The sequence below is a fragment of the Ursus maritimus genome, unplaced genomic scaffold (assembly GCF_017311325.1).
Source record: "Ursus maritimus isolate PB19 unplaced genomic scaffold, ASM1731132v1 scaffold_2, whole genome shotgun sequence".
Lineage (NCBI taxonomy): Eukaryota > Metazoa > Chordata > Mammalia > Carnivora > Ursidae > Ursus > Ursus maritimus.
The window spans coordinates 20,200,015-20,212,904 of NW_024424452.1; the positions used below are offsets into that span (position 1 = coordinate 20,200,015).

Consider the following 12,890-nt stretch of genomic DNA (forward strand, 5'->3'; position numbering starts at 1 on the left):
TGGCCCTCGACTTTCCCCCTAAGTGGTATCACAGTACACAAACTCCTTTGGCGTGTGCTTTCCACGCAACCGAATCTTTTTAATGGAGGTGAAAGGTACACAGTCCCACGCACCCATCCACCTAGGAGTGAAGGTCCTAGGAGCATTTGACAAATGTCTACACACGTGTAAGGCATGGCCCTCAAGAGACTTTGGGCATTTCCAGCCTCCAGAGGCTCCAGAGTGACCTGTCCCTCCCTGCCTCGTTAGCCTGCGGGGACAGTGAGTCCCACTCCTGGGTTTGCTGGTTCACCGGTTGCCCTGAGCGGTGTGACCCATCAACTGCCTCCCACCGGTGTGAGGCCTAGACCGGGGAGGGGGTTGCCAAGGCAGCGGCGGTGCCCGGTTTGCGGGTCCCCTCCTCTGCACAAGGCGGCCTGGGTCTCAGGCGGCGGAGGCCCTAGTGCGCACCGCGTCCCCGGCCTGGCGCTAGGGGACTGCCCGGGCCCTGCACTGTCCTGGCGGGCGGCGCCGCTGGAAGTGACGCGGCGAGGGCGGGGCGCCGGCCTGAGAGCCACCGCCGCCGCCGCCTGGGCCGGGAAGCGATGTAGCCGCGCCAGGCCGTCCCCCGAGCTGCCCGGCCCTAGCCCCGCGGGCCGCCACCGCCACCATGAAGAAGCAATTCAACCGCATGAAGCAGCTGGCCAACCAGACCGTGGGCAGGCGAGTGCGCAGATCCGGGTCGTCAGGGGGCGAGTAGGGTGGGGACCGGGGGCGCGCCGGGTGGGAACCGGCGTACCTTGCCGGAGGCCGGAGCAGGCGAAGGGGCCGGGCGGGGGCGCGGCAGGGCCGGCTGCTCTCTGGGCCCGCGCTCCGGTCCCCTGCTGCCGCCCCGCACAAGGCACGGGGGTCCGGGCCCGGGGCTGCGCCACGCCGCGGCCTGCAACCCAGCTCGGAGCCGCCGCCCGAGCCCCCGGGAGCAGCGGGGTGGGTCGGCCTCCTGAGACAGCCCCCGGCGCGGGTTCCCGCCGCCCATTGTCCAGGCCCCGCCTTGCATCGCCCTGGGGGGACTGGACCGGAGCCTTCCCCTGCCTTTCCCCCGAGTTTGAGCTGGGCGAAAACTCGGGTAACCGGTGTGCCCAAGGACGGATGGGCGCTGTGCTCTGGGGGTGGCGTTCTCAACTTTTCCGGGTCGCCCCGCCGCTCCAGACCCTCCACCTCCAAGTGCCTGATGGCAGTAAATAAGGAAGGGGCGATCAGAGCCCATGGGATCCTCCTAGGGAGTTTCGGGCGTCCATGCAGGGGCTGTACAGGTGCTGCTGTCTCCAAACCCCGGCCCTTATGGACCCGACTGCCCAAGTTCTTGACATTGAGAAATTGGAAATTGGGAGGAAAGAATTGTGGAAACGCCTTGGGCCAACTTTTTTTTTTTTTTTTTTTTTTTTAATGGCTTTTTAAGAAGCCTTTCTTCCTTTGGATTTGGAAGCAGATCCTTCTCCAGGTTTCTTTGGGACTGCTTTCATGCTTGACAGGAAACATTCTCGATTATGAAATGACAGAAGAGACCGGAGTTTGTAGCCCACCAGGCTGTTGGAACAGGAACGACTGGTGGTTTTGAGAGCTCCTGGAGGTGACTGTCATGTGCCCAGTTATCTGGGGCAGATCTTTCAAGGTCTTTTAGGGCAGTTAGCTGTACTGGACCTAGTGACTGTTTTCGCTGGGCAGAGACATGAAAGTGTGAGTCTTCCACAGCTCTTGCTTCTTTTTTTTTTAAACAGTTGAGTCAAAGGAGGAGTTTGGTTTGGCCAAAGCACGTGGGGACAGTTCTTTTTCTGTGTGTGTGCACCAAAATACTTTTACTTCCCCTCCCGTTTTCTAAATTTGCTTTTTACTGTTTCGGTTCCCCCCCTCACCCCACCATCTAACTTTTTGCTTAGTGGCTTAGTTGTGTTGTTTAATTTTGTTCCTAACCCACTCTATTATCTTACTGTTTTCAGATTTCATGCCTGTCCCCTAAAGCCTAGTGCTTTTCTGTCATTTGTAGGATATGATAGAAATAATGCTGAGAGGGAGGTAGACAGGGCAGTAGTGCGGGCAATGTTTCAACCAAGAATCTGTAAATGAATCCTAAGATAATTCCTTGTGAGCTTTCTTACCCCAGCCTCCCTTTGCATTCTTAGTAACATGCCTTGTAAAATCAATATTCAGTGAGTGTCAAGACAGATCTGTCACATTGTCATTCTGGCCTGTTTATACACTGTATCAGGAAAGGGGTGTTAGCTCTTTTTGTGCAAAGTTCTGAGCCTTTTCAAGCTACCAAGCCAGTCGGCCCCTCTTTGGCCCCAGCTTCCTCTGTAGCAGCTTCTCTCTTCACACCTGGATTCTGGCCATACGTGCCCCACTTCTAGTTTATGGAGCAGGCCGAGCATTCTTACCTCTTAGCCTCTACCTGAGATTCTCCAGAGTTCCTTTCACCACACCAGCCCTGCAGCTGCCTCCTACTCATTCTTCAGCTCTCCAGGCCAAGGTGTCTGCCTCTAAAAGGCCTTCCCTGATGCTCCGACAGAGAATGGATGGCCCCATCCCGGGGAACGTTCCTAAGTCCACACAGCACCTGGTTTTCTATGATGCAGTGGCCTCTTTACTTGTTATTGTTCCCCAGTAAACAAAATGCCTTGAGAGCCCTTGCTGTCTTTCTCTTTCATCTCCCAGGGTCTGCTGCGGTGCCTAGCACAGGGTAGAAACTCCACAAAGACTGTCAAATCCAGTGTAAATCTAGTTCCTACCAGATCGCCCTGGCGGTGTGAGCCCAAGTATGGGAAAATGAAAACTGGATAGAGTCAGTGGTGATTCACACTGGGACTGTAATTCTGGCCCTGACCTTTGACTCTGTTTGAAAATCTTTATTGCTCGATGCCAGTGGAAGCCGAGGCTATTACAGAGCTATGAAGGGTGTGGCAGTTATGCTCCCAAAGTCAAAACTGTTTTTCTGGGGAAGCTTTTGTTTCACTGCTGTCGATTTCCTCGACATATCTGTATTCCTTCCACTCCGGTCATTGTCAAGGCAGAGGGAGAAAACACGGAGGCAGGAGAGAGCCTAGAATTGTGATTGTGTGTTATCGTGTTACTGGCAGACATCAGAAGTGGGATTCTGGGTGCACTGCACTCAAGAGGAAGGCTAGAAAGCATAGGTCCCCTTCGCCCATGAGTGAAGTCATGTGTGTGAATGGCATGCCCATCGTGTGTGTTATCCATTCAGAGAAGGCCATGTTGTCTTCCCAAGAACAAGGACCTTATCAGCAACCGCACAGTGAGGTTCCATGGGACGAACATGGGGGAGAATGAGGAATGGCTGCAAGGAGGGAGTTCTCATGATGTGATGTGTTTACAATGGGAGGATGAGTGTGTTTCAGAAGATGGTTTGTGTATCACAGACGTGAGGCTATGTGGTGGTCTCATGACAGGGGGGTCCCAAAGAAGAGAATTAGGATGGCTGATTCATCAAGGGGCACTTATGGAGGCCACACTGTGTACTGTTCAAGGTATTAAAGAATCACAAGTGAACACAACCCAGTTTCTGCCCTGAAGGGGCTCAATAGATCTGTGGAAGAGACAGACAAGCAAGAAATAATTATAGACCATGAGACAAGTGTTTAGAGAGGGACAGCTAATACAGTGAGCAACACTCCACTCTGAGTGAATGGACAGAGGTACCAAAACCAAACAAACAGACCAGAAGGAAATTGGAGCAGAGCCTTTCCTCCCATCTGTAAGCACGACTTTCAATGTTCTCTCCTATTGATTAGGTCTCTTTTCCTTGTAAGAGAACCCAACTCGAATTGCCCTAAGCCAAGATGGGAACTTTACTGGCTCATATGTGACCCAGAGTCCAAAAGGACTATGGCTGCAGCCAGGGCTGGATCCAGGGGATCCACTCTCTAGACAGGCTGTGTCCACAAGGAGACACCCCTGCCCCACCCAGGTTTCCTCCCTCCTCAGTTCAAGTCCCAGAGGGACATAGACTACTTTTCACTGTGGCTAGAGCCCCAGGACAGACTCTGAAGATGTCTGGCTGGGTCCCATGCCTTGCCCTGGAAATGGGAATGGAGTCAGCCCCACCCAAACCACAGGGAATGGCAATGGGGGAGTACTGGTCCCTCCAGAGAACACTGGGTGCTGTTACCAGCAGGTGGACAGAATGAGTGCTGGTCAGGATATAGTAAGTATCACGTCGTGTCTTTTGTAGTCCTGGTGTTAAAAGAAAGATATATTTTGAAAATCCCCAGTGCAGTCAAATAACCCATCAGAGGCAGGTGGTTCTTGTGGGGGAGGGCTAGCCTGAGTGCAGGAAGGTGTACACCAGGGTGAGGCACTCAAGGAACGTTGCCTTATGAGGTATAAGTGTCAAGGAACACAACAGTCTGAGCGACTACCTAGGAGACTTGATGACCTAGGTGAGGCTCTGGAAGGGAGTGTCTCTTTAAGTGTTGGTTTGTGCCAAGGTTGAAGTACTCCCTGTAGGTCCCAATGCTTTCCTAGGTAGTAGCCTTTAGAGAAGTCAAGGTTACAGACTCCAGGCAAGTGAAATCAGAGTGACTTAGAGCAGCTGAGGCCTGAGGGGGATCACTGGTGCTTGTCTCACCAGAGGGGCATGTGCGAATATGGGCCCAGTGTGGCCTGACCTTTGGAGTTTTTGAGAAAGGCCAGAAATCTGGATTTTCATGAAAATCAGGTGGCATTTAATGCAATTTAAACCACCACCATGACATGACGTGGGGCTCAACAGAATCTGTCTGTGGTCAGACTTGGTCTGTGTGTGGGTCACCAGTTGGCAATTGCGTGTGTAAAAGGATCGGGAAGCTAAGGATTCCTGTTACAAGTTTCCTTTTCTCTCCTGTACCTTACCCTGATGTGACTGCACTTTCGGTTCTTGCATTTGTAGAAGAGCTTCTTTCCTTTTCAGAAATCTCACAAAGATCAGAGAGTAATACTCATCGGTACTTCTCTAGTGGGTCAGCTTCCCACGTGCTGTCCCAGGGCATCTGGCTTGGTTCTCACCTCCTGGTGCTTATCATTTCCAGTTTATGAGGAAGGAAAAATGGCTTGCCACGTTTGCCCAGCTACTAAGTGGCCGAGGCAGGACTCGGGGCCAGGGCTTCTGACTCTGGATCCCACGTGTTTCTGTCGACAGACCCTGGGCTGGCCGCCTATTCACCTGATTCACCAGGGAAGGGTTCATGTGCATTCGATGTCTTTGGTGCTGGCCGAGCTGCTGGGCTAGGGGCTTTGTGTAAATGATCTCACTGCCTTCTCCATAGAAAGACCCAGACGTGGTGTTATTTATTCCTGGTTGAATGATGAGGAAGCGAGGACTCAAAAGAGGTCCTCAGGCTAGTTAATGGCAGAGCTGTCATAAACCAGAAACCAGGTCTGGGATTCCAAAGCAGCTCCAAGTCCGGACTTCACGTAGGCAGCTCTCCTTGGAGAAAGCCGCGTTGGAGCTATGTGCAATGCTTTCATAAAATCCTGGAAGCTGGGAGTTGGACGTTGCTCTAGTCCTATGGCTCCTGCCAGGGATGGTGCCCCGGGGGGCATGTGGCAACATCTGGGACATGTTTGTTGGTCCGGACTTGGTTGGGGGCCGGGGTGTCCTGGCATCTGCTGGGAGAGGCCAGGGATGCTGCTGACCATCCTACCACACACAGGACCGCCTCAGCACCCAGAATGATCGGGTCCCAAATGTCAAGAGTGTTGAGGTTGGGAAACCCTGCTTCAGTCCTTTTAGATTCTGGATATGTGAATGATCAAAACCAAACATCTACACTGCTTGCAGGGCATCGATGTGTTCTGTTTGGTTGATTTCTTAAATATGCAAGTATTTATTACAATCATTGGCCCATATTTAAAGATTCGGTGTTGTCCCATGAAAACCTGGGTTTCCAGGTTCTTCTACAATCATGAAGACCTAGCAATGTCTGGCGTTGCTCCCTCGTACAAGCAGTAGGGGCTGACTAGCCACTGTCCCCTCTGGATCGGGCGTCAACCATCCGTTTTGCCCCACTTCCTACTGGCTTGTTTTCCCGTGTTAACATTCCTTGCAGACCCCTCCCTGTTCACAGAAATCTAATGACCTTCCCCAGGAGCAGAAGACTCACTGCCTGCCCCATCGTGTTAAGGGGCAACACAAATTCTCAGTGAGTCAAAATGAATCTCTGCTTGGCCATCCCAGGGCAGTCCTCCGGTGCCACAAGGAATCAGTCTGTCCCCCGTGAGACAGCCCTTTCTGTACTCAGCATCACAAACCACACCCTTCACTTTATCAGCAGGAGCATTCTACATCCCTCACCTATTCCGCACATGGAAATCCTCTGCCTCTTCTAGGGGAGCTCTGAACAGGATTTCTGAGAAAGGGGAGGTAGTGATGTTTTGTTTGCTGCGATCTGAGTGGATCCCATCCAGCGTCTGCGTAGAGCAGAGGAGGAAAGAAATCTGTTATCCTCGCAGGTTCTTCTGAGTCTGATCTTGCGTGGCCTTGTTATATACTTCACGTATTGTGAAATCCTGGAATATCAAACAGAGTATTTATAGGTCAGTGAAAACCCATTGTTCACTGAAACAAAAACGAACCCTAAACAGATGTGGTCCTGTGGCGTCGGTTTTACATGGGAAGGCAGCATGTTATTCTCATCTGAAATAATTTCTGTGTTAGTGGTTCCCAGTATGTTAGTGGTTCCCAGTATGTCCCACCCTGTCCCCCCGCCCAAGGGACTTGACATTCTGATGTAGGGTCCCGGAATTTGGTATGTGCACCATGCATTCTCGTCAGACTGTAGAAGTTTGGCATGTATCATTCTATTTCTGTTTCTCAAGTGTAGGTAGATGCCACAGTAATTCATCAAGTATAAATCCCTTTAAAAATATTACTACACTCCTATCTGCTTTGTCTCTGTGTTAAAATAGGAGCCTCTTTTTAAAAAGTTTGAGGGGTTAGTCTGTGATGTTCCTGCCTTTCCAGGGCCCCAGGGATCTGACGCTGCCCTTGTAGTTGGACAGAGACACGTCCCTTCTCTCCTGTCTTCTCAGACCGTTCCCTTAGGTGATCTCAGCCCCTTTGTACCTACGACCTCACGACTGATGACTTTCAGTTTTATGTCTTTAGCCCTGGTATCTCTTCCTGCCTAGACTGATCTTCCTCTTAAACGTCTCACCTTGAATGTCCTGCTAAAATTCAGCTCATGAACTACATCCTCAGATTGGCTTTCCTTCCCTGTATTCCTAGTCTGTGGGTTGGCACACTCTGGCCTAGAGGCCAAATCCTGCCCGCTGCCTGTTTTGTAAAAAAAAAAAAAAAAAAGATTTATTGGAACCCAGGCACACACTGCTGCAGCAGAGCTGGGCAGTTAACAGTGACTGCACGGCCCGCAGAGCTCGTGTGATTGACCGTCTGGCCCTTTACAGGAAGCGTTTGCAAACACCTGCCCTGGCACTTCGAATGCCACACCACACCTCCCCTGTCGTCTGTGAGTCCCCCTTTCTCCTCCGTGTTCTTCACATCCAGGCTTTCCCCATGATCTGGCATTTCTGCCTCTGGGTTATCTTTGACTTGGTCTCTGCCTCCCGATGGCCTGAGTTCAAGCTTTCCTTCTTCCTTTCTTTTTAAACCTGAACTCGAAATTGTCTTCCAACTGGCTTAGCTAGCTTGAGCTGGATTTTATCCCTTTTGTGGGACATCTAAGCCTCCACTCTGGTTTGGCATGGCTAGTCACAATTTTATCATAGCCCTTCTTCTCTAAATTGTTTTCTTCTGATGAATTCTCTGGAGTCCAGAATCATGACATTTGTAGGAGATTAATATGGATGTGGTCACAGTATTGCTAAATTGCCTTCTCCGTGATAGTGCAACAAACGATGTGCCCTGGAACGTGTGTCATTGTATGCGGCGTGAGGCGTGTCGTATTTCACCGCTATGCTAGTAGCATTCCATGTCGCCTTGTAAAAGAAAATTTGCAACCTCTTTAAATTTTTTCCACTAAGGTTGAAATGAATAAAATATATTTGTATTTCTTCATGAGTTTTCTGTCTGTGTCATTTGCTCATCTAATTGCCATGGCATTAATGGCCCGTTGTCGATTTTATTGTTCTGTTACCAGTTCGGTTCAACAGATGTCTACTGAGAACCTGTCAGAGGCTGGGGTTAAAAAGATCACTGATTCCTAGGAACTTGAGTCGGGAGACAGACCTACGAGCAGATAATTCGAATATGCCTAGTTGTACCTATTCCAGCAGATCTTGGGTGTTAGAAAGGAAATATTAACGCCGTGTCTTGATTTATTCATATATCGCAACATAAACAAGTTAACATTCTTATCCTTGGGTTCTTACATAATGAGTGAGGGGACCCGTTCATGACCGTGTACACGTTTGATACAAGTTTCAGAAGATAAAGTGGATTCTGTTGAAAACCCGGCACTGTGATTTATAGAAGACACTGTTTTTTGTTTTTTGGTTTTTTTTAAAGATTTTATTTATTTATTCGACAGAGATAGAGACAGCCAGCGAGAGAGGGAACACAAGCAGGGGGAGTGGGAGAGGAAGAAGCAGGCTCATAGCAGAAGAGCCTGATGTGGGGCTCGATCCCATAACGCCGGGATCACGCCCTGAGCCGAAGGCAGACGCTTAACCGCTGTGCCACCCAGGCGCCCCTAGAAGACACTGTTTTAAAAAAAAATTTTTTTTTTGAAGATAATTTCTTTATTTGAGAAAGAGTGAGAGAGAGCGCCGGGGGTGGCAGGTAGGAAGAAGGAGTGGGAAAGGGAGAGGCAGACTCCCCGCTGAGCAGGGAGCCCATCGGCTAGATCCTAGAATCTGAGCCAAAGGCAGCCACTTAACCGACTGAGTCACCCACGCACCCCAAAGACACTGCTTTTGAATAGGTACAGCCTATTTGTAGCCGATGATGTGAAAACAATATTAAGTTCATCTTCAGCTCTCCAGGCTGTAAGACTTCTCTCTGATGTCTTTCTACTTCCTGTTAATTACAGCTTATTAATGATTTGCATAGGCTGCTTCCTTCTGATTAGTCCCAAGACGTTTCTCTCTGACTGTCCTTTCCCACAGTTCCTTTTAGGTGTCTTCCTTATCAGGGATACTTTGGTCTAGTAGTCCACTTAATCTCTCCTTAAATGTTTCATTAGCATGTCTTCTATCTTTTCTAAGTGGGTTAGCCAATGTATGCGTCCTAAAGAATTTAAATCATAAATGGTAGACAAAGTCAATAGGTACTCAAATGAATATGAAAGTCTAAATAAATAAATGTTCAGAACTGCCAGAAATTCTTCTAAGCAATGGCCAGCTACCAGTGACCCGACAGTGTGAACATTTCTCAGTCTACCGGCTTGGATTTCACGTGGTCACTGGATACTTTGAGATGTGTGGGCTGGACTGGCCAGTTGAACCCATGCCCATCTGTACCTTGGGAAAACACACCCAAGTGTTTCTACTTCACTAGATACGGTGAGTACTAGGATAGATGGAGCATGGACACTGGCTTGGGGTTCTGCAAACATTTCTCTGACATGCGACACTTGAGCCATCTTGATAACAGGAAATAGAGATGACGGGTGAACAAGAACTCCCAGAGGGAAGAAAAATTCTCGGGAAACCTAACCTACTGACAGTTTTATCCTTTAACTTAATGTTTTATGTCTATAAATTAACTTAATATTTTTTGTCTGTAAATTGTGTATTGCTAGCAGTGGGAAAACTCTGTCCAGCTCTTATTTTCAAATTAGGTAGTAAACTAATGGTTTTTTGTATATCTGTATGTCCTTAAGCCCAGCATGACTGTGGTGTTTAAATTCACAAGCCTTTGGATGCATTTCCATCCGATAGATGGAGTAAGTTGGTTCTTCACAAAGTTTTAAAAAGCTTTAAAAGCAGCATATTCTTATTTCCTTTGCTGAATAAAAACTGACTGCCATCTTTCCCTAAAAGAGACAATTTTGTTGTACATTGAAACCCTATGGAAGCATCATTTCTCAGTGTCACGTTTAATTTCTTTAATTTTCACCATGTTGGTTCATCCTTTATATCCTTTTCAGTACTCTCATGCTTTTGCATTCTTGGACCCACTAGGATGCATAGCGTTCCCCAAACAACCCCAAGATGGCAGGACTAAAACACATGAGCACTGATGACTGTGGACACCAGATTTTAGAGACCGGCAGTGTTGATTGGCTTTTGTTTTCATCTGTGGGAGACCATCGTTAGAAAAGCTTCCGTGCCAGTTTTGGGGGATCGTGGTTTGAGGACCACTGCAATAAAAATGGGGGAGCCGGGGCCCCTGGGTGGCTCAGTCACTTAAGCGTCTGCCTTCGGCTCAGGTCATGACCCCAGAGTCCTGGGATTAAGTCCCACATCCCTGCTTCGCGGGGAGTCTGCTTCTCCCCCTCCCTCTGCCTGCCGCTCCCCCTGCTTTTACTCTCTCTCTCTGTCAGATAAATAAATTAAATCTTAAAAAAAAAAAAGAATTGGGGGAGCCTGTATATGCAGAAGATTGAGAAAGCCAAGTTGGTGTTCTAGGAGGACCACTCTGGTGGCAGGTGACTTGCGACTGTGGAGGAAGGGGAAGGAGGGGGAGAAGTGAAAGAAACTATTGCAACAGGCTAGGAGGGAGTAGGACCATGGTGTGGGGACTGACTTGAAAACCTGTTTAGCACATGGTGTTTGGGGTGAAGAAGGGAGAGAGGGAAGGGCTGCGGTGATTCGTGTTATGGCTGGATGTTATCTGCTGAGATAGGTTGCCCAGTGATTCTTCACTTCCGTTCGTTTCTAATGCTCCTCTTTTTTTAAACATACAATTCTCACACCGGCTTTGACTTTTTGTTGGCTTTCTTTCCCTTGACGTATGGCTTTGGGCGTGTGTGTTTGTGCCTGCCGACACCACACTGTGCTAATAATAACTAGCGATGTGTAACGTGCTTTAAATCTGGCAGAGCTGGTCTTCCTTAGCTTTTTTTTTTCTTACTTAGTCTCACCTCTTTCTGTATAGAAATGAATTTTGGTATCCCTTTGTTTCTAGCTCCCAGAAGAATTCACTTATGATTTTGGTTGGTCTAAAGCTCATTTATCCACATAATATTTATTGGGTGCCTGCTAGGGGCTAGGTTCTGAGGATACAAAAACAAATAAATCCCAGGTATTTATGGTCTAGCATATCAATGAACTAAACCTTGGGGAGAGTTGATGTCTTTTCAACTCGAGCATGGCTTATCTCTCCCTATACTCAAAGCTTTTGTGTGCTTCCTAAGTATTTTGTTATTGTTGGAAATAGTGCCTAATTAGTTTAGTTGGTAAACATGAGTGATGTTCATGTTTGTATATATATTTATTTACTTTACTAAGCTAGTTGCAACTGATCCCTTTGTTACTTCTTTGAATTTTTATGTGTATAATATTATCCGTCATATTTTTATTTCTGCTTTTCCTATTATTTATTTCAGTGATTTCTCTTTTATCTCTCATTTAATGGGTTAGACTCCAAAATAATGTGTCGCCGTATAATTGTTTGCAGCAATGTGGTACAAAGGGCTTGTGATTTCACCCCTGTTAGGCATTCCAAAAATGTGATAAGGACTGGTAAAGCCCTGTTTAAATCCAAATGTCCTCATCTGAGTGGTTCCTGATGGAAATCTACAAGCCTTTTCCCGGTCTTTTCGGAGCCACACACCTTTTAGTATGTCTGACGTTAGAGCTTAGTCATAAGATTGGCAGGTGTGTGGCTTAAAGGCAGAAATGTGAATTTGTGCTAGTCCAACCGTGCAGAGAAAACAACTGCATTGCACTTGGACTGAGGAAGGAACTGGAAGAGAAATTTGAAATGGAGCAGAAGTAGCAGTATGTTAATATAACTTCTAAAGAAGTGGTTAGCAGGTCGCGGGGCAGGGGACTTAGCTGCAGTCTTTGACTCTTGGAGCAGTCTTGAGGAACAGAAGCCTTGCTACCCATAGGTTTAGATGGAGGTTCTAACAGCCCTCTCCCCGGGGGGGGAAAAAAATCATTCACACACACAACTTTGCATCTAATTTCCCGGACTTCACTGACCTCTTCAAGCCCAGGTCCAAGAACCCCAGGAGTAAAGAATCCTGTGAGCTCCTGGAGAGATGTGTAGCCGCAGTTCCTGTGCTCCATCAGGCGTGTGGCTCGCACGTTCTCCAAAACATACACTTGACCTCTGTGTGGGAGCCTCCCCCAGAAAAGCCGAAATGGGAAATTCTGGATGATGAGATGTGGTGATCACCTTAAAGTACTTTCCCTGAATAATCAGCTTCTTTTGGCAGTGACTTCATTCCAGAATGTTTTCGAAGCTTTTAGATGAGGGCTTTGAAAACCTAGAACAGCTGTAGGGCAGCTGGAGTACAGTCTAGGTGAGCTGGGCAGAAGTCTGTGCCGTCCACCAGCTCTACTCTCTGCCCTTGGCCGCCTGAGCCTCCCCGCGGCGCTCCCACACTGGTCAGACGGAGCTCCTGACACGGCACGGGGACCAGCCCTGGTAGGTTTAAGAAGCCGGCATGAGGTAGGGAGGCATCCTAAGACAGGAAGCAGCAGGAGACGGCAGGTTAGCACTGGAAAGAATAGGCAGGTTAGATTTCACCACACCACCAGGGACCAAAATAAATTCCAGGTGGATTAAGGGTTTCAGGTAAATGACCATACCATAAAATAGAGGATAAGATGGAACATTCTTCATGCTCTGGCGTAAGAGTGCGGAGAATGAATAATAAAAGGTAACCTATAGATTTAGCCATGCAAAAATTAAACGTCTGCCTGTCATATATCATAATTAAAATGATGACAGATGACTAGTTGGAAATAGTTGAGAGCCCCCACAACGGAGGGTTAATGTCCTTAAT

At 48.3% G+C, this 12,890-nt stretch overlaps 1 protein-coding gene across 7 annotated transcripts in view; it reads left to right on the forward strand.

Annotated features, from left to right (window-relative positions):
• The first annotated feature begins 541 nt into the window (after positions 1-541).
• Positions 542-12,890, forward strand: part of ARHGAP17 (Rho GTPase activating protein 17) — an 89,173-nt gene continuing 76,824 nt past the window's right edge. For 4 of the 7 annotated variants that reach the window (XM_040635199.1, XM_040635202.1, XM_040635203.1 and 1 more), the window contains exon 1: positions 542-702. In XM_040635199.1, the coding sequence (XP_040491133.1) occupies positions 650-702 (53 nt within the window). In that variant the 5' untranslated portion in view covers positions 542-649. The remainder of the gene's footprint in view (positions 703-12,890) is intronic. The other 3 variants (XM_040635200.1, XM_040635204.1, XM_040635205.1) reach the window with 3 other exon arrangements.